Genomic DNA, 22,323 nt, shown 5'->3' on the forward strand with positions numbered 1-22,323 from the left:
ATCCTATATGAGTTTGTTTGGAGGTTGTAGCTAAAGTTTTAGTCAATTTGGTGGAGATTTTGTAGTAGATTTTAGAAGTTTGGGTTGAAATATAGTTGAACAAGAGAAGAAGGCGAATTTGTATTGTATTACTCAAATAGTATACAAATATACCATTTTGGTATACAATTCATTCCAACTATATACCCTATTAGTATAGCTATATACTATATTGGTATTATATGCTAGCTGAATCATTTTTTGGTTGTATTAGCTGCATTTATTAGTACAATATTTGATTTTCTTTTAATAATAGTAATATAGTTCAATATCTTGAAATACTTTATTACATTAATATGTGGTACACTATTTTTTTATTTTTCTCTTTATGCATGTGTGTTATGTAATAGTAGTATAGTCATATAGTTGCCGGAAATTAACCAGTAAAACTGTATAACATGTTGGTATAGTTATATGCCATATTGGTATCATATGGTAGTTTGAACATTTTTTGGTTGTTTTGGCTGCATTTTTAAGTGAATTCTATTCTGAAATTATTTATATGAACGTGATTTGCAGTGCTGGAAAATTTTGTGCTGATGGATATAGATTATGTGTATTATGTAATAGTTTTCATAATTATAGGCAATTGTTGGAACAACCCATACAACTATATACACTGTTAGTATATGGAATGAGCAAGTTGCTTTGCGAATATTTAGCTTGCAATGCGAGCATGTAATTTTCTCATACTTTTATTGTATCCTTTAATATTTTGGTACAGTAGTATAGTCACAGAAAATTGTAGCAATATTAGAGCAATCATATACTCCGTTGGTATACATGTATACCATATTGGTATCATGTGGTACTAGAAGTCTTTTTTGCTACTTATATTTTTATTGCATTTTCCAATATTTTGTTGTCATTTCTATTCTAACTAGTATATATGGAGATTTAGTGGCCGTAGATTATATTGTCTTGCTCCATCACTGGTTGGTGTTACTGCTAATGGTAGAGTATGTACTAATATTTGTAGGGAAGGAGATCAAGGTTTGCATGGAAATCACGTGGAATTAAAAAAGGAATAAGAAATAAAGAAAAAAATAAAAAAAATAAAGGAGTCAAATTTGAGTGTGAAATAATATGGTAAAAATAACAATAATACGATTTGGGCAAAAATAAATGAATAAAAGAGAAAAAATAAAAAAAAAAAATAGGAAGAAAATGAGAAAAAAGAAAAGGAGAAAAGAAAAGAAAAAAGGAAAAAAGAAAAGAAGCATAGAAATAAAAAAGAATTGGAGAATAAAGAAAAAATTCCCCACAAAAACTACTATGGGTAGGAAATGTAATTAGTGTATGGGTAGAAAAATAAATGGATAGACAAGGATAAATAGTTTTGTTTTTGTGGATAACTATATCAAAACCCCTAAGGGAAACTTTGCCTGCCGAAATTTCTTCATTTGCAACAACTTAAGCGTTGGTGGTTGCCTATACCTTTCACAAGATGTGATACGGCTGTTTACAAGATGTGATGCCCCAATGGGATAGTCAATAATGCAGCCTTTTGGGGAACTCCAACTGACCGTTCAAAAATAGCACAATTTCAAAAGTAATCGAAATTTAGCTACTTTTTATGTAAAGATAAATCTGAGCGAAAACACTGTTTAAAACTCGGAAAATACTCCAGTATATTATGCTGGAGTTCCAGCATAAGTATACTTGAACTCCAGCATATTATACTGGAGTTCCAGGATAGTATGTTGGAAGTCCAGCATAATATGATGGAGTTCCAACATAAATACACTAGAACTCCAGCATAATATACTGGAGTTCCAGCAAGTATAATAGTCCAGTATATTATACTGGAGTTTGGAGCACCAGTGCTCCAGTCTCCAGTATATTATACTGGAACCAGCAAAGTATACCGGTCCAGCATAATATGCTGGAGTTCATACACAAGTGCACCGAACTCCAGTATATTATGCTGGACCGGTCTCTATTGCAGCAAAACGGTGGCTATTTTTCATTGACTTGGTAAACGCTGGCTATTTTTGATTGACCAGTTCGAAAACTGGTGAAATTTTGGCAGCCTTTTGTTGCCTAATTACTAATACCTTAGCAATTGGTCCAAGACACCAAGTGGAGTTGGACAAATGATTCAGTATTTTTTTAATTTTAACATTGTAAATAGCTATGAAGTCTATTTATAAACTTGTTTTTAGTTTTATGATTCTATCTTATTTTACATATAAGAGACCTAAAAAAGGATACGTTCTTAATTCCAATTTTAAATGGCCATGAAGGCCCATTTCCTCTACACAAGTGATGCTATCCAAAACCAAAAGCAAAGCCATCAAAGAAGAGTAATTCCTTTTCAATCTTTCCTATCACATTACATGGTATATAAGGGAAGGAGAAGGAAACTAATGACAGTAGTAAGAATTATTTATCTTCATTTACCTTTACTTCATCACCTTGTTCTATTTTTTATTTTCAACTCTTCACCTTCTACTAATTAGGACAAAGAACTTCAGATGAAGCGTGCAAGTAAATTCCTCCACGTTACGACACGTGTCGTTGCTTACAAAATCACGTTCCGACGTATGGCAAACTGAACAAGATTCATTCTAAGCCTACTACAGATTCTTAAAAAAAACAAATGGTTCTCAGCTTCCCATCTCATCATTTTCCTTAAATTTATTTTTATTCAAAAAATTTCCCTCCTCATAAACTTAAATATATTCTTCAATTACACGCAAAAATATCCAACATTTTCCATTATTTCTGCTTTCTTCTTCATTATTTGTTTATCTTTGATCCATTATTGGCTTAGTTCTTGATTCTTTAGAAGCTGTAAAAAATGGCTCAATTATTGGCACCTGTTTGCACAGATTCCCTCAAATTGCAAAACCCACTGCAGTATTTTTCTTCAAGAAGCAAATGGCCAATTTTGGCTAATAATTTTAATAATCCGAATTGGAGCTCAATTGGTCATTCTGGAAAGAAGAGAGGATTAGGGAGGATTAAAGTTGCTTATCAAGATTCTGCAGCATCTGAGGAAATTGCTGATGATTATTATGCTGTTTTGGGTTTGGTAATTTACAGCTTATTTTCCAACTTTCACTATGTATAGCATTTCTTTCCAATCAGTAAGTTCTTAATAAGAAAAAAAAATATTTTTTTGTATAAGTCCAGTCATTAACTTCTAAAAAAATAAAATTTCACGCTTTTTTTTAGCTGCCTTTTATCTGGATATGCTAATTGAAGCTTTTTTCTTTTTTTTTTTTTTTGCTTTTCATTTTATAATTTCTGTGATTACTTTCAACAAATTAACCTCAAATAATGGGTAAAATTTAACCGCTACTTCAGATGCTCCATTAATTCTCTATATTAACAAAAGGGATGTTAATTATCAGTATTCTGATGCAGGATATGGCAAATGCACATATCTAGTATAATTTTGCCTGTTATGTTTATAGTTCTCTTGCCTGTTTCCTTTATGGAAAATCCGGTACTATGCATTTCTGTAATTAGTTAATACTAGTGAGGCAAGACCATATTTCAATGCAAACAGTAAATTGGAGGCTAAACTATTAGCTACCTTTTTAACTTTTCATGGTCATTATGTTGCCAGCTTCCTGATGCTACACCCGCGCAAATAAAGAAGGCATATTATAATTGCATGAAAGCTTGTCATCCAGATTTGAGTGGTGATGATCCCGAGACCACGAATTTTTGCATGTTTATCAATGAAGTCTATGAGGTGGGGGTTTGACTATTTGACATTATTGCATGTATTTTCTCTTGTGCTTCAATTGCTAATCATTATAGTACTCTAGATTCTTAGTGATCCTGTGCAAAGGAGAGTTTACGATGAGATCCATGGGTACACTGCTACAGCAATCAACCCTTTCCTTAGTGATTCATCGCCGAAAGATCATGTATTCGTTGACGAGTTTAGCTGCATAGGTATTATGTCTCACATTTTATTTACTTATTTTTTTTATTTACTTTCATCTTCCTTAAGGTTCAGTTCCATTTTTCCTGATACTGAATTCTAAAAAGTCATGTTTGTACTAATGAACAAATCTGGTTCTCGGTCATCTGATATGTTAGCTACCTCCAATGGATTTGCAAATCATGCTCTTTTACAAGGCTAGAAAAGCGAGAATGTTTCACGTCTCAATGAGTCTGGAATGCTGAAATAGAAAAAACTTTATAGATTTTGTATAGATTTAGTGCAAAGCGTTATATGATCAGTTCTGATTTGTTTCTAAATTTGTTGAACTATGCTAAGGAAGTTTTGTCAATTCATTAAAATACAAAAAGGAATTTTGCAGCACCTTCTTGAAAAAGTATGATTTAGAACACATCTCTCTCCTTCACAGGCTGCAAAAATTGTGCCAATGTTTGCCCGAAAGTTTTTGGCATTGAGGAAGACTATGGAAGAGCTAGAGTTTACGATCAATCTGGAAACGCTGATTTAATTCAACAAGCTATAGATAGCTGGTAGGTTCTTGCTTTATGGATATAGCTGCTTGTTTTGAACTTCTATATCCATTCTGCTAAAGGCCTAATGTAATTTTGTACTGTCAAGTTTCAAGTAAGAATAGACATAGTTATTGTTTCCTTTCTGGTCTCTCAATGGGGTATGATCCTGATGCAAAGCAAGTTAAGTTGCAAAAAATGATACTGCAGATTCGCAATTTAAAGTGTAACTCTGGAGTTTATACATGTGATGCATCTGTATGCCATCTTGTTTCGTCCGTATGCCGCTATGAGATGTTTCAACAGTCATATTCTTCTTCTATGGAATGGTTATTACACATCCTAAGTTTTAGGTATACATAACTTGAGACTTTAGTTAATCCATTTTGACGACAGTGACTATACTATCTATTTCCCCTCCCATAAGTAGTTACAAGATCAGCATATGAGCTTGTACTTTAGCAGTTTAAGCTATTGAGAAATGAAAAGGAAGAGTGTCTGTTTGGAAGATAGACTAATGTGAATAAGTTTGCTTCAAAATTCTGGACATATCTGCACTGATAGTCTTAACAAAGATTCTTATGCTACATTAGGCTACTTTTTCAAAAGGAAAGGGAAGGAAACTTGATTTATGTACCTATGTCAGATGACTTTGGAGTTCATCCATTGGAAAAAGATTGATGCATACCAAATTGAACTTGTTCAAGGGCTGTAAAATCAACAATGTTGTCGCTTCCTGAATATGGAAGATCTAACTAATCCCTCTCTAAAGCATAGGAGTAGCTCGTTCTGTTCTCTTGGAAGTTACTGTTTCATTTGCCAATACTTTTTGACTGTTTTATGATCCTTAAGTTTTGTACTTCTGCTTTATCCATCTAACGAATTTGTAGGAGTGAATGATATTGCTAGTCAAATTACTAGTTATTTCTCTTTGCAGCCCAGTTGATTGTATCCATTGGACTTCTGCTGCACAACTATCTTTGCTTGAGGATGAAATGCGAAGAGTAGAAAGAGTAAATGTGAGCTAGTTTCTCACTTAATTTGGAAATTTCATCTCCAAAGCACATTAGTTTATATTCCTTTATGATTCAGCTGCACTAAAATGCTTGATAACTTCATAAGTTGTTGCCCTGATGAATTCTACTCGGAGGGTGTGTAATTTAGATGACAATAACCTAAAATGATGATTTTTGTTGACTGAACTTGCCTAGTCACCAAAATTTTTAAAGGTGAAGTAATCAAATACTGCTTTAATCATGTCATTTAACTCTAGGCAACAATGAAAGTTGTAGTAATCAAAATACCTTGGATTCTCCTTGAAAGCTAGTATAGTGGCTTTCACTAATCAGGCAACCCGAGAACTAGAATATCATGGGCAGACTACTCTTATTTGCTGAATTAGCTAAGTTTGTGGCCTAACAAATGGATATGAGTTTACGTTTCTAGCAGATATAACACTCTCTCTTGGCTTGGGATCCTTTTGAATTGCTTGAAGCTGAAAGGTGATGTTGAAGGTGAATGTTTTAGCAGGTCTGTAGGTTTTGATAAGATATAAAAGTATTATGTGGATGTAATCGTCGATTATTCAGATATAAAAGGACTATATGGAAGTAACAGAAGGCTACTCAGACTAGTCGCAGACGAATGCTTTTGATGTATTGCACTCGTTTATAGATAAAATTAAATATGCCACTTCCTTTCTCTCATGTTTGGAGATGGTATTCTATGATACATCTAGATTACTGATTATCCAAATATTTGCTTAAGTTTCTGCATTAGATTTTAATGACTTTATCAGCTAAATAAATATGATTCTGGAGTTCTCAAATTCCTTGATCTTGTTTGATCTTCCTTTTAGCTTGGTATTGAGTGTAACATGCGTATTTTATGTGTCAATAGGTTGCCTTCATGCTTTCAGGAATGGGCGGTGGATCAGTGGATGTTTTCAGAATGGTATTCCATAATTCTATTTTATGTCTCTTTTGTCGGTTCATTTTGTGGGGTTACACTGGGTTTGTTGTTGTTGTTGTTGTTAACAATATCATGAAATTTTTGGCCTTTAAAACGTCCATAGTCTAATTGCAGCTTTACAACGTTCCATGTTTTTGTATAATGGCTTTGAATGAATTTATCTTCTATTTTAGTATCTTTTTCGGGATTCACATCGAAGAACCTTGGGAAGAGTTGCAGTTGGAACTTATTCTATGCTTGAAATATTTAATGCTTCAGTTGCAATTATACTGGAAGAAAGGAGATTAATGCTCTTAGATGTTTGATAATCTAAGCTACAGATATATTATGAGTTTAGCAAGAACGAACTAGGTTGTAATCAAATCGAATTACTCGAGATCGAAATAAGATATCTACATGTGAGAAGTGCTTGATTAGGTGTTTAATCTTTGCTAAATATATATCCCAAAGATTTTGTCTGAGCAAATATTTGTTCGTTCTCATATAGTTTAGATGGAAATTAGTTCGTCAAGAGAGTTATCATCCATGAACATATATTCTCATACCAGACTCAATTTGAAGAATTCTATTATCAGAAATTATCATTGATCGATCAGTTTCAAGAAATCATTTTTTCAGGCATTTGGGGTTTAGAGGAAGTTAGTCATTATTTAAGTCTACTGAATAGGATGTTGTGCAATACATCCACAATTTTCTTTTTCTTTTTAAGTTTCCCCTTGTGAAAATTGGAAATGTTATTTTCACATGATGTCTATAACTGTTCTGTTCTTCAATTTATGGAAACCACCATTAGTTCTGTTTTCTTGTTTGGACTTGTTGGAAATGAAGGAGATTCTTAGCAGTGAAACTATGGTTTGTAAACACTCTAGAGATCAGTTTTACAGTCGGCTGGATTATCAAGTTGTTTTTAGGAACCTGTTCTGATTATGAATCTCTGTGCAGTTTAAGTTCACCTAATTATTTACTCTTCTCCAATTCTCTTCACACATTTATATCATGTCAAAACACTTTATGATGCAGGCAAGCATTCGGTGGGAAAAACGACAATCTAAAGTCCTGGTAAGAGCTCCTGGCCTAAGTTTAAAGTATATGTCTAACTACCTTGTAATATGCATATTTAAGTTTGTTTGTTTAGCTTATGTTCAAATATCTCGAATTGCTTTTTAACCTATATTTCAGACAGTGGTATGTATCGTGTTGCAAATGGTTTACTTTTATGCATATTCCAGACTTTTTTTGGTTGTTCATGCATTAGGAAGTATTAATTTTAGTAAACGTAGGCATGATGCTGCAATTTCCTCTATTGTTTTGTCCATCTTTCTCTCCTTTTGAGCAGTGCAATTTCCGTGGCTATATGTATTGCTTTGAATTTTATTAGTTAATGGGAGAGTTATCTTAGTGATATATTGCTATCAAGATTGGTAAAGGTGGGCTTGTCAGTCTGTTTAATGGTGGGGCATGTAAAGTTGTTTCTACATGAGATTTCATACTCGGTTTTGTGCTCCTCTTGATACGTGTAGCATCGTGATTAGACGGAAAACTGGTATAACATGTAAGCTATTGCAGGAACAAGCTAAAATCAGAATGATGAAGAAGAAAGATTCTGAGAAACCTGAATCATACTGGGACAATCTATGGGGCAATGCTAAAGACTATGCAAATACAGGTACGGAAAACAAACCTATAGGAATTTGCTAATGTACATTATCTCCAAATAACCTAATTTGATTTGGTTGCTGCAGAGGAAGAAGTGGAAGAAAGAACAAAACGAGCTGCAGTAGCTGCTCGAAGATGGAGAGAGTACTCAAGGAGAGGCGCTGATAAACCTCCTACCTTTAAACTTCCGGAGGCCATCTCCAATGACAATTGACGTACTACGTCCTAACCGACTTTCTAGCATATGGTACATGCATCTCACCTTTGTAATATATGGTTGTATATGATTGATGCATTTAGATATAGTCTATTCTTGATAGTCGCGGCTCAATGTAATTATATACCCAAAATTAAGCTCTGTATGTCTATCTGTATGTAATAGTTAATCATAATTTAACAATAGTTATCCATTGTCTTATTACCGTGTTGTTGCTATTGTTTCTCTATTGCTTCATTTTTACTGTTCTTGAGCCGAGGGTCTTTCGGAAACAGTGAGTCTACCTTCATAAGGTAGGGGTAAGGTATGCATACACACTACCCTCCCCAGACCCCACTTGTGGGATTTCATTGGGTTTGTTGTTGTTGTTGTTGTTGTTGTATAAGGAGAAAATAGAGAAAACAATTATCCAACCTGTGTAGTCGATGCATGTTATTCGTGATTAATGGTTCTATTCTATCTGATTACCTTAGAGTGCAATCAATAAAATCTTTCATTTTAGCACCAGAAGTGGAAATATCCCTCTTCTGTGACAGTACATACCTGCTGCCTCTGTACAACAACAACAAGCCCATAGTAATCCCACAAGTGGGGTCTAGGGAGGGTAGTGCTGCGCCTCCGTGACTTGATAAATTGAATAGTATTTTACACAAGGCAACCTGTTTGTGTCATGAACTGCTCCTTTTGCAGTCTGGACTCTGGAGTAAGCTAATAATGGCTTGCACTGATCCTCTTGTTTTGACATAGCACTGAATGCAAAATTCCTTAGCGCACCCCCCCAATCCCCCCGCCCAACAAAAAAAATTAATAATAATAAAACCCGGGGGACCTTGTCCAATTGACAAGTTTATATTAATATGTGGTTGGAATTTTTAAATGATAATACTTTGTGTGCTATATCTTATCCATCATACAAATACAGAATGGAAGAGCCAGAATATCCTTTAATATTCTCAGTTGAAAAGGGGAAGCATGACTCGAACTTGAGTTGTTTTATAAAGAGCAGTTTTTTAAATCTAACTACTATTTTGTATGTTGACTTTGGTAAGTATATTAAACAAAACAAAATACTCCATAAGTTTAGCATGACTATTATTTTAACAAAAGGTTGTTAAAGCATATCGTTTACCTACTACCCCCCTTTCTGGGGCCTTTTCTTTTGTTCTCTCCTCTAGTTGACCATGTTTTAAAATTAAACACATTTAGCCTGTAGATGAAACTGTGTAAGTATTATCATGATATACTGCTTCAAACAAATGCACAGTTCCGCCTATCAAACAAGGACAAGAAAAAAGAAAAATAAAAATTTGCAAGATAAGATGTTGAGAACTTTATTAAAGTGTGAGATTATCTTGAGTACTTGGACTTGTTGGAGAGTGATGTTGATGTCACAATTTGTTATGCAAAATTGGAAACAATTTATCTACATTTAAGATAAGATCTGTGTACACATTACTCCTAATTTGTTATGTCAAACTGGTTGTCGCAGTCATAGTTGACTATTATGTGTCCTTGGTTGATGTTTTAATATTGAGAATTGTAGTAATATTTGTCATCATAATTCTTATCTTTTTCTTGGTGGTATCACTTGTAACTTGTTGGTATATCACTTTCACTTTCACATTATTGGGATTGGTGGATAGGAAGGGAGGGTGAAGCTTATACTTGAAATTTCATGTCAACTGAAATAGAAGCTTTTGGTACATTGTCAAATAACGCGATGCTTAAATGGAGAAGTAATGATTCGTATAGTCAGTTCCAACTAATTGATTGTAGTTTGCTGAATTGTCAAATAATAATGAAGCTCGTGTATTTTGACATCTTTGAGCTTACAACAAACTTGAAAATTTTCATAACAAATTATGCAACTGTCTGTAAACCCTTTTAGCTGTTTAACTTTTATCCTTTTCTTTTGAGTCTTGAATTTCATTTCTCCATTACATCTGCTGAAAATAAATCGTGGCCAGTCTGTAAATATTCCTTGTCAAACCAGAAAGTATCAAAGAGCTTCAGATTTTTTTGCCTTCTAAATAGCTGCCATATATGCGCATTTGGAAAAGAGACCTTTGTTCCTACCGGAAATCTTGTAAAGTTTGTCGTATCTACGTGTACACGCACATCCACGTACATTAATATCACTAAGCATATATTATTCGAATCTCATTAGGGGTTGTTTAGTACACGTTGGTCTAGAAGAATAAAATAATTTATGAGTTTTAATTCAGTAAAATATTTTACACACTTAGGTCTTCCGTACGGTTGTATTGGTCTAAATTTGGCGATTAGGTAGTAAGGGATAAGTGAGATCAAGGACGGGGTCAACCGCGGTGTAGTAACTAAAGGTTGCTCTCGAGAGGGCTGATGCCAAAGACGTGCAGCTAAGATGAAGAAATAACAGTAGCATAGGTTCAGATATGGATACAAGGAATATTCCTTTGGATATTTCTTAATTTGTACTTCTTAGGGTTTTTGGGATATATCCCCTATAAATCGGAGGAGATAGAAAACAAAAAGGGTATCTTCACTTTATGAGAAAAACACATTGTAAAAGGTTGACCTGAGAGAATACACCACAGTTGTCTTGTTCATTGATTATTCAAGCACACGTTTTTGCTTCTTTACTCACAAGATCCAAAGATTCTTCAACCCTCTTTGTTACTCTTTTCTCCACACTACTGTCAGGGAAAAGAGTCATCCAAGTCTTACAATAATTGGGTGATAGATTCCTTTTTGTTATATTCATTGTCATTATCTACATTTAATGCACATTTATGTTACTGCATTCATGAACATTTAATCAGCACAAACACACTGATTAACGTCGTTTATCTTACCGCTTCGCATAATACTTGGTCTAGATCTTATTATTTTTAACTAAGATTTACCCTTTATCTCATCATTAATTGATTTAACTGAAAGGTTCATCACTTTTTTGGTCAAACAATTTATCGCCGTCTGTGGAGACTTTTTAGTTAAAATTTTAGTTTCTTCTAGATAAAAAAAAAAGGGACAACCATCTTTTCCTTGTTTGCACAAACTAACAATGACAGGAAAAGGAGATGAAAGGCAGAAAGCAATAATGGGTGTCACTACCAACATCTTAGACACCATCAACGAGGATGACAGAGGAGGCGATGAGAATGTGACACCAACTGCCACACCCAGGCGGGTTGATTCACCTCCTCCTCACGCAAATGTAATCGCCTCACGCGAAAGGGGAGCTTCCACATCCACGACTGAGGAGGCACCACCAGCAGTGAAGAAGTTATTGGAGGAGTGGCTGACAAGTACCCTCAATGACATACTCGACAAATCCGTTCAAAGGGCGAACCGAAATGCCGCGCCAGCAGATATCATAACGACCACCAGCGAGCAACCAGCTCCCCTAACAGGTAACACTCACACCATTGTTGATGCAGGCAATGATGCGCTGACAGCCATTTTAAAGAAAATGAAAGAAATGGAAAACGAAAATAAGGCACTCCGCGACCAGATGAGAGAACATCAAGAAAGGGTCGATAAGATACCGGGCGCCCCGAAACTGCTACCAAAGCGGGATGTCCGTCGAGAATGAGCTTACCTAATGTATCGGAGGGGATGGCGGTAGCAGCCTTCCAAAACGGGTTGAACAGGAATGGGTCGAGGGCGACCAGGAAATTGTTAAGCAGGCTCATGAAATACCCTCCCACCACCTGGGAGGAAATCCACAACGCTTACTGCGTCGAGGTGAGAGCAGATGATGACGATCTTAACGGTCCAACCCAGCGTTTAACATCAATCCAAACAGAGCCGAAGAAAGACCGTCGTAATGACAGTCGAAGAGATCTATCAGGCCCACGCCTCAATCGAGACAGGCATCAACCCTATGTCAGAACAACCATTCCACCACCTCCTCGACATGCGGAAGGGACGTCCAGACCCCACACAGGGACTCAGCGAAACGAAAGAGGTATGCCTCCACTCTTGTCCGCTCACAATTTTTGTGTTTCTCCTTCAAAAGTAGTGTACGCACTAGAGAAGCTTGGCACAAAGGTGAAGTGGCCGCAAAAGATGAAGTCCGACCCAAGTACCCGAAAGTCGAACGTCTTTTGTGAATTTCACCAGGAGCGGTGTCACAAAACCGAAGATTGCATAGCCCTACGGCAAGAAGTAGTAAACATGCTAACCAAGGACACCTGAAGGAGCTGATGAGTGATCGAGGACAAGCCAACTTTAGCCGTGGACGAGAATAACACCAAGGCCCTCCAAAGCCGCCCTCTCCTACCCGCACCATTCAAATGATCATCAGCGGGGGCGACGAAATAGAAATCAACCACATAAAGTTTACCACCACGCACAAGCTAAAGCAGTCAATCACCCACGAGCGGTATGCTTCTCCAGGCCGAGCGTTGAAGGGACTGGATACATGAAAACTTCTCCAATATATGTATGAAACGAAGGACATATGTAATATTCTCCAATGAATAAAATAAAGCAGCATTTTTACTATCCACCAAGATATTCTCCAATAAATGAAATAAAACGAAGGACATATGTAATATTCTCCAATGAATTAAATAAAGCAGCATTCTTACTCTCCACCGAGATATTCTCCAATAAATGAAATAAAGCAGCATTTTTGCTCTCCACCAAGATATTCTCCAATAAATGAAATAAAGCAGCATTTTTGCTCTCCACCAAGATATTCTCCAATAGATGAAATAAAGCAGCATTTTTACTCTCCACCAAGTCATTTCGCATCTCACATTCGACCTCGCTCAAATCATTTACATTCGACCTCGCTCGAATTGTTTCACATTCGACCTCGCTCGAATTAACACATTCAAGCTCGCTCGAATCATTTTACATTCGACCTCGGTCGAATTGTTTCACATTCGACCTCGCTCGAATTAACACATTTGACCTTGCTCAAATTGTTTTACATTCGACCTCGCTCGAATCGTTTAACATTAGACCTTGCTCGAATCATTTTACGTTCGACCTCGCTCGAATCGTTTAACATTCAGCCTTGCTCGAATTATTTTACATTCGACCTCGCTCGAATTACTTTGCATGCGACTCCGCTCGAAGTCTCCAATGTCTGACCGCGTCGAACATTAATCTTATCAAAAAATCAGGGACTTTCCCACATAAAAGAAAAGAGAGAGAGAGCGGAAATCAAGAAACACGTAGCAAAAAAGGGGAAGGGGCTGTTCCATTACAACTGTCAAGTTACAATACTTTTTACAAAGGGCCCAAAGACGCCCTCACAAAAATAGCAAAACAAAACAAAAACTAAGTATGACGGCTTTACACTGCGTCATCCCTATCGGCATACTCATCATTATACCAAGAATCGAAGGCATGCCTATCTGCATCATCGTCAACTTCGTCCCTACTAGGTGTATCAGGGGCATAACCGCAATCTTCACGGGCCGCACGTGCCTTAGCCCGGACGCTCTCAAGTTCCGCTTCGTAAATCTTCCCGTCGGCTTTCAAAGACCTATATACGTCAAGCTGAGCCTCGGCGTGAACCCATATCTCATGCAACTCCCGCGGCACGCTGGGATCGGCAGAAGTATGAGACGTAGACGGATGTGACTGCCGTCGGAACTCCTCAGCTTTCAAGGTAACGACCTGCTCATTCAATCCGGATAACTCTGCCTCCAAATTCTGGATTCGTTCCTCTAACCTCGCCACCATAAGCGTCGATGTCTCTGCCTCGCTCTCCCGCTCGGACCTGCAAATGCAGAGAGCGCTTCCAAGGTCGCCGCTTCAACCGTGGTGGCCATTCTGTGTTTCTCGGTACGAGCCAACTCTTCGACCTTGGCGCTCAACTCACCCCGCAGATCAAAAACATTCGCCTCCCTCTGCCCAAGTTCAGCAGTTAAAAATGCCACCCGCGCTTGAAGATCAGCATTCTCAGCCATCTCCCCTTTACTCACCTCGAGCTCGTCATCCTTGGCCTTTAAAGCTGCCTCGAGCTCACTGCATCGACCGATGGCTCTCATCAGCTCATCATCCCTCTCCTTTAGCTCTTCATCTTTCTTCGCCAACTCCTCGTCCTTCTATTTGAGCCCGTCGCGAAACAACTGAAATTCGCTATCCTAGGTAAAAACATCGGCCAGGCATTCGGTGCTTAGTACGGTACTCCTTGTACTTGGAAGTCACCTTTTTGAAGAGGGTCGTCATCCGCTCTTCCCTCCGTTCACGCTCAATCCCCATGATAAGAGTCTGACATGCAAAAGAAAAGAGTCAGTATAAACAGATTACACATACAAAACAAATCCTAACATTAAAAAGCACTTACTCGCAGCCATGCCAGATATACTCAGCGATAACTCAGTAGCACTCATCGCCAGCAGCGCCGTGTTCTCAGAAGCCGCATATAATTGGGCAAAGGACGACACCGCCCGTTCCGAGTTGGCCAAAAGGTCGTAATCCACGGGGATGATTATGTGCCGGTTGGGACCCTCCGTCCTTACCTCCACGCGAGTTTTCCTCTCCAAGAAGACTCGTATCTCTTCAGGGTCGATGTCCAAACCAGAACCATCATCCCCCGCAGGTACCGTCCCATCTCCTCCGGCTGCCGACGATGCTCCACCTTCCGCGGTCCTTACAAGTTCCCCGCCTTTATGCACCTCCTCGGCCCTAGAGGACCTATTTTTCCTAACAGCACCATAAAAACGGCCCCTACGTCTGGTGCAAATGCAGGCGCCGCTTTCGGAGCAATGAGTTTCTTCGGTTTAATACCAGTAACGACGGCCTTCCCAAGCTCCACCCTTCGCCTCTTTCTCGATGGCGACTCCTCTCCGTTGGACGACTCATCTACAAGATGGTAGACACGCCAGGAAGAGATCTCATCCTGCACAACAACATTTTGAGGGGCGGAAAGCTTGGGTATGACCCCTGCGAATGGACTCGGCCAAAGCAAATTGCATCCCTGCCGATGCGATAGCCTGGCGAAATGCCGGCACTGGAGCTTTCTTCTTGGAAACCCGCTGACCCAGACATCAAAAGGAGGTCGTATCAACGAGCAATGGTAAACGACAGAGAGCTAAAGCAAAAGTAACACTTACCAGACGGGACCTTCGGTCCGAAGCGCTTGTAAATACCGCCCAATCACGAATCCCCGCTATGTAAGGCAGCACGTGAGCCATCCAATCTTCAATGTCGAGGACAGGGGAGGGTGCACGTCTTTCAGCTGAAGAACAAAGAGACCGCAAATGAGCTGAAAACAAAGGGGCGAAAAAAGACAACGAGCGTATGACAAACACTTAGATTATGGTTTCACGGCTCAGGAAACCCAGTCGGGTCCCCACCAAGTGCTTGGTCTTGATAAAAAAGTACTTATGCCAGAACTTCCGATTCGTCCTGTCGTCCATTCGGCCTATCAGCCCTCTGGTCCCGCGATGCCGCAGGTGTATCATAGTACCTTTATAAAACTTGGTGAAAATAAATGCAGCAAGTGACGAACATCAACCTCACAACCAGCCAATTCTGCGTACTTCGTCAGCATCAGAAAAGCTTTATACAAATAAGGAGAGAGTTGTGCCGGGCAGACGTTGTAAAATCGGCAAAATTCCTACGCTAGCGAAAGAAGGGGAAGAGCGTAACCGATCAAGAACGGGTAGACATAGAAGGCACAATACCCAGGTCGATGGACCTCTACGATGTCGCCTCCAGCCGGAATTATCTCGACGTGGCGGGGGGATGAGATATTTGGATCGAAGCTCAGCTATATGAGACAGACCAGTTTCGGAGATCACCTGAGCGGGAGCAGGAGCAGGCTCCTTGGGAAAATCATTTCTATACAAAAGATTTCTGGGAACTATCTCCTCCGCGGCGGAAATCTCTCATCTTCTTCAGCCATAAAATCCTCACCACCGGGAGGAGGAGCCACCGATAACGGAGTAGCATCGGAAACTTCATCATGAATGCGAAGAGTTTGTGACATGTTTCAACAACGGAATGTGTTCTACCTAACTCAAATAAGAAGATAACAATTAGGTAAGGAGGAGAGGAATGGAACCAGTAAAACGAAATCAAGAGCATAAACTGGCAACGAAGATCAAAGAAGAATAGTGCTCATGCAAGATGAAGGATGGTGAAAACTTCTGAAAAATGAAACCCCCATCTATTTATAGGGCTGGGTGGCGCGAGAATCAAAGCAAAGGATTGTCAATGGCACCAAAACCAAAGCGGCAGGCACACAGACGCTGTCTTGGGAAGATGAGCAATGATGACGCGCGTGGCCATGACGTCACCCCCTAGTAGCAACACCAATCACGACTTCAATGGTTGCGCCCGTTCTTTCCACCTCGACCGACCCGACTTATTCAACACAACCAAATTTTTCCGAAACGGAGGCGAATCAGGTCCGCTTATCAAGGGCGTGCAGGACCACGACCTCAACAAGCGGAGGGATTAACTGTATTGGTCTAAATTTGGCGACTAGGAAGTAAGGGATAAGTGAGATCAAGGACGGGGTCAAACGCGGTGTAGTAACTAAAGGCTGCTCTCGAGAGGGCTGATGCCAAAGACGGGCAGCTGAGATGAAGAAATAACAGTAGCATAGGTTCAGATATGGATACAAGGAATATTCCTTTGGATATTCCTTAATTTGTACTTTTTAGGGTTTTTGGGAAATATCCCCTATAAATAGGAGAAGTTGAGAACAAAAAGGGGAATCTTCACTTTATGAGAAAAAACACATTGTAAAAGGTTGACCTGAGAGAATACACTACAGTTGTCTTGTTCATTGATTATTCAAGCACACGTTTTTGCTTCTTTACTCACAAGATCCAAAGATTCCTCAACCCTCTTTGTTACTCTTTTCTCCACACCGCTGTCAGGGAAAAGAGTCATCCAAGTCTTACAATAATTGGTGATAGATTCCTTTTTGTTATATTCATTGTCATTATCTACATTTAATGCACATTTATGTTATTGCATTCATGAACATTTAATAAGTAGAAACACACTGATTAACGTCGTTTATCTTACCGGCTTCGCATAATATTTGGTCTAGATCTTATTATTCTTAACTATGATTCACCCTTCATCTCATCATTAATTGATTTAATTGAAATGTTCAACACTTTTTTGGTCAAACAAAGGTAATTTTGTATAATGAACATTAATAGGTATTCTGGAAAAAAGATGATAAATAACCTGATATAACAAACTAGTAAAAAAATCTTTAAACATATATAACTTATAATGTATCTAATTTCTATCTGATTTTATTGACCCTTTTACGTACTAAGCACCATTATACTATTACATTCAAAATAACAACACAATACAGTGGTAACAACCATCCAAAGAAGCTGTTAGTTACTCCAATCATTGTTCTGTTAGGTGGAAAGTCAAGTCAATTAGGAGCTATTTGACTGATTCACGTTGAAAGTTCAGTTAATTCGGTTTAGTTTTATTCACAAAAAGGGGCGGAGCTAGAGCTTGAATAACGGATTCGGCCGAACCCAGTAACTTTAGTCCAAATCATATATTTGTCTTAAGAAATTTATTGAATATGTGCAAATTCTTACTTTAGAACCCAGTGATATAAAAAGGTTAGAATCCCAAACCCAGTAACTTCAAATTCTGGCTCCGCCTCTGTTCACAAATGTCGTTGTTATTTAAGCCGCCTCAGTTTTTCTTCCAAGGTGTTTGTTAAGTACAAGGTATTACATGGACAAGCAAGTGTCATTCCTTATTGATTGATATGTGATAATTAGACTAATACAAGAAGCTAATTGGAGTTAATAATAATATTAAAGCAGAGATCAATGTATACAGCGGATTGGTCATATAAGGAGCTGAGGCTAGATATTTGGATTTATATTATTGTGCATATATCATAGTTGGTCTGATTTACGGAGTTTAGGGAACATGAATTTTCCGAGCAAATACAGCCCTCTTATATATTCAACTCTTTATTTTTCTATCACAAAACAAATAGAGTACTAAATTTAGTATTAATTCGTCCACAATTACTTACTATATACTTAATAAACACGTTAAATTACAGTGTTTTTAAGGTTTGTGTTCAATTAAATGGAGGAAATAGACTAGGAATATAGGGAGGATATATATTCCAAGATAAATATCATTTAGATCTATCTAGAAAGTTGTTGGGTACTTTGATATGAATATAGATAAACATACAAAGTATACACGTAGAAAAGTCAGTATTGGTTGGTTTACACAATGTTTTGTTGCCCTCTCGTGGATGGCACTCGTTCAAAAATTGAATGGACCAATTCAATTTCTTTGAACTATTCTCGCATTTGATGATTTAGGAAAAAGCAAAATAATAAGAAGAAAAAGAGAACAGGAGGTGCGGATGTAGATGTTGGAATGGCTTATACATCAACAGGCAGCCAATGAGTATTGTGATTCCTAGATGTTCTTATTAAAAGTTGAGTGAAAAATCAAAGAAAATCACTATTCATTTTTTAGCGGATGTAAACAATACTTGATGACTTCTTTTATGATTTTACACTTTGATAAACAAAAATAGCGTAGAAATAACACTAGAAAGGATTGCTATTAGGAATTAGCCAATATGTCCTAAATTTCAATTTTCCATTTCATTTCGAGACACAAATATACTGAATTGTCCTGAAATTAGTTTTTTTTCTCTAATTTTTAGGACAAAAAATGTACTGGCTTATCCCTAAATAACCGCCCTAAGAATGATTGTTTGTGCCTTTTCTCCAAAATTACTCGATGTCTAACTGGCATTATGGAATAGTTAAAGTATATCAAAACTAATAATTCAGAACCATTTTTTAAAGATAATTTCCAAGGTTGGGTGGTAATGAAATCTAAAGATATTACTTTTAGATACAAAAATTTCTAAGATGGCAATCAAATTGTAAATGATTCAGTTGAAGAATTTAGCCATACAAATATATTACAGTTAGAACAAAAAAAAAAAGCAACTCTACTTGCAATTTCCCCTCCTACCACTTTCATCTTTTTGAAGGGAATTTTTTTTGGTTTCTCACCCGGTATCTGGTACACACATTGGAGTCCGATTATATTCGGATTCACGTCGCGTAGGGCCCCATTCGGGGAAGCGCTCCCTGCCAAAAATTTTTCCATACCCAAGGCTCTGTACCTGAAACTTCTAGTCAATGGAAGAACAATCCCATCCACTACACCACATCCTTTGGTGGTCCGAGAAGGGAAAATTGCTATAACTATCTGACAGTAGAAGCAACAGTATGAGCCCAAAACCTAAGCTGATCTTTAATTTCCATTTCATTTCCAAAAACAGGATTAATCTTCCAACTTTTGAGTAGATTTTTTTTCTTTTTTTCCCAAACACCCCATGCTTCAGAAAGATGGGGCCTTGAAACTGCAGCTTCTAATTCCTCAAATCTGATATTCTCTTCATTTTCCCTTCCCAATCTCCTCAATCCAGGTAGTATTGACACCAAACTTGATTCTTTATCTTTATCTGAAAACTCAAAACCAAGATCCATAAACCCTTTTAACTCCTCAAACTCTAACTCTGACAAACTTTTACTATTCTTTTTTCTCCTTCTATAACTCTCTTTACATTTAACACCTGGCTTAGAAGAACATTGAAACTCATTATATTCTTTACCAGAAAGAATTGGCTCAAGTTTAGGCTCAACAAGAACAGATTTTGGTGAGTTTTCTGAATGAAAACTACTATCTTTAGAGCTCAAGCATTGGTCACTTTGAGATCTGACCATAAAAGTTGGAACTTTTGAAAGTTTTGGCTGTTCAAGAATTTGTTCATTGGATTCAAGATTTGGGTTACTTTTGGTTTTGGAGGTTGTTGCTGAAAAGGGTTGTTTGGGTTTGAGTATTTCAGATTCAAACCAGTAAGAATTGAAGAGGTTAAGCAATTCTTCAACGTCCATTAATGTCGGCAAAAAAAAAAAAAAAAAAAAAAAAAAAGAGGTTTAGAGATAGGTTTTAGAAATGTAGGGAGATACTGAACTGGTAAATTAGTAGTGTGGAACAATATATAGGCCTTATTCAAACTTTAGCAATTATGTTTACTTTATTAAAGTAACACACGTTTATATTTCAAACTGTTCTTTTCAAAAGCTCCTCTCACCAAAATAAAATAAAGGCATTAGGGAAAAAAGAAAAAAGGAAAACTCTTTTTCTTTTATATTTTTATTCATTATTTTCAAATTCTTTAGAGGGAAAGAGGACTGAGGCGTCGGAGGAGCGGAGGAGTTCCGCTCTCAAAATATTTTTCATCACTAATGGGTTGTTTGGTACGACGGATAAGCAAAACTAATCTAGGCATAAAAATTTAGTACTATCATTTTATCCTTTATTTGGTTATTAATCTTAGAATTTTAGGATTAAAAATAATATCGGGATAACTTATACCTGCTAGATGTTGGAATAGTAATCCCAAGATAATTTATCCAAGAATAAGGCATTGAAATTGACAATTCCATAATTAATACATTATATCAAACAATCAATAAAAAATAATACCAAAATAACTAATATCAGCATAACTAATTCTAATATAATTAATTCCAACATAACTAATCTCACCATGACTTTATTCCAAACCAAACTAACCCTAAGTTTATGTGCAAAAAGGAACTTTTTCGTGTACAGTTGTAGAGACCTAACAAAAGTAAAAGACACCAAATTCAGTTTTAAATATTCTATCTAAAGAATTGTTCTCTTTTAGAAAAATAAAGAACTTTTTTTCACCACTAATACGGTATTTTGCTGTTGAAAATTTATCATAATTTTCCTTTTAAAGCGATAAATCTATCTTTATTTTGCATGAACATCTACAATCCTTAGAGAATATACATACAAAGAAAGTTAACGATTTTGTGTAGTTTAAAAAAGGATTCTAATGTTATTCACTCCCTCATTTCAGTAATTTGTCACATTTTACTTTTTCGAATCTATGTCGAACATAAGATAATTTAATTTACTTTAATACAATAGACAAAAGTACTAATTAAACACATTCAGAACTTTAAGTTTATGGGTTCTGAATTTTAAGTTTATGGGTTCTTATAATAATCTTAAATTTGAATACTACAATAATTGACCAATGGACTGGGTTCTGAGCTAAATATTCTTATATATTTAATAAAAAATTTAATACAAAAATAAGATTTAGGCAAAACTTATTGCGTTCATGTGAACCCATAACTATTGCACTTGGCGGTAATTTATCTAATTTTGGTTTAAGGCATGATACATTTAAATATTTTGATAAAAACTTTCTTTCTAGACTTGGGGAAACGTATTAGCAAGAAGATTAAGGATTAATACTTGGTACTAATCCTCGTGATATAGGCCATAGGTTCAAGCCGTAGACGTAGCCAATAATATTTGTATTAAGGTAGAATATCTACATCCCCTAGAATATAGCTCTTTCCGAATCTTGCGTGAATACAGAATATCTTGTACACCAAGCTGTCTTTAATGTCGATGGTGGTCATCACGATGGCATATATAGATTTTAATATGACATTTGGCCTTTGTGATATGTGAAAAGCTAGATTCCACTCGGTTTTTGAATAATTGTTAGACTACTACAAGGAGTATTTTAAAACAAGAAATTAAACAACTACTCGTATCAAAATATGTAATTTTCTTCCTCGCTACTATCAATGCATGAAAAAGCATGCCATTATTGGCATGGAACAACTCTTTGAGTCTGTAACGACTATATCGATAAACTTAAATTATTGCATTTTGCAATATCACGGGTAGCATATGACATCGTATATAAATTTCATTTGACTGCCTTTTGATATTCATTGGCTGTCTTCTTTTCTTCAATTTTATTTTTATTTTTTCTGAGGAACCTTATTTTCTGTTTTTGTATTTAATCAGTCGTGACTCGTGGCGTACTCATTTCAATCAATCAAGAACCAGACAAGAAAAAGAGGGAATCGAAAAAGAAAAAAAAGGAAAACAAAACAAACAAACAAACAATACGAATGTGTTTATATAGTAGACTTAGTGGGCGTTTGGACATAAGAATTGTGAAA

General features: G+C 36.9%; 2 protein-coding genes across 2 annotated transcripts; one reads left to right on the forward strand and one right to left on the reverse strand.

Moving 5' to 3' along the window:
• The first annotated feature begins 2,668 nt into the window (after window positions 1-2,668).
• LOC109205514 lies at window positions 2,669-8,497 on the forward strand. The gene is made up of 9 exons (XM_019368228.1): window positions 2,669-3,076; window positions 3,617-3,745; window positions 3,822-3,951; window positions 4,371-4,491; window positions 5,408-5,489; window positions 6,370-6,423; window positions 7,462-7,500; window positions 8,008-8,107; window positions 8,184-8,497. Exons 1-9 carry the CDS (start codon window positions 2,843-2,845, stop codon window positions 8,309-8,311), a joined length of 1,017 nt encoding a protein of 338 aa, XP_019223773.1. The 5' UTR covers window positions 2,669-2,842; the 3' UTR covers window positions 8,312-8,497.
• Window positions 8,498-19,503: 11,006 nt separating this feature from the next.
• On the reverse strand, window positions 19,504-20,196 carry LOC109205508. The gene has a single exon (XM_019368223.1). The coding sequence runs from the start codon at window positions 20,194-20,196 to the stop codon at window positions 19,504-19,506; it is 693 nt and encodes a 230-aa protein (XP_019223768.1).
• Between the last annotated feature and the right edge of the window lie 2,127 nt (window positions 20,197-22,323).

Source organism: Nicotiana attenuata, unplaced genomic scaffold, assembly GCF_001879085.1.
Source record: "Nicotiana attenuata strain UT unplaced genomic scaffold, NIATTr2, whole genome shotgun sequence".
NCBI classification, from domain to species: domain Eukaryota; kingdom Viridiplantae; phylum Streptophyta; class Magnoliopsida; order Solanales; family Solanaceae; genus Nicotiana; species Nicotiana attenuata.

What these genes read in the sequence shown, in the direction of transcription:
- LOC109205514 (XM_019368228.1), top strand. Translation starts at nt 2,843, where the DNA reads ATGGCTCAATTATTGGCACCTGTTTGCACAGATTCCCTCAAATTGCAA. An exon ending in TGACGAGTTTAGCTGCATAG is followed by an intron (nt 3,952 to 4,370) that starts GTATTATGTCTC and finishes TCTCCTTCACAG; the next exon opens with GCTGCAAAAATTGTGCCAAT. An exon ending in CAACAAGCTATAGATAGCTG is followed by an intron (nt 4,492 to 5,407) that starts GTAGGTTCTTGC and finishes TTCTCTTTGCAG; the next exon opens with CCCAGTTGATTGTATCCATT.
- LOC109205508 (XM_019368223.1), bottom strand. Translation starts at nt 20,196, where the DNA reads ATGGACGTTGAAGAATTGCTTAACCTCTTCAATTCTTACTGGTTTGAA.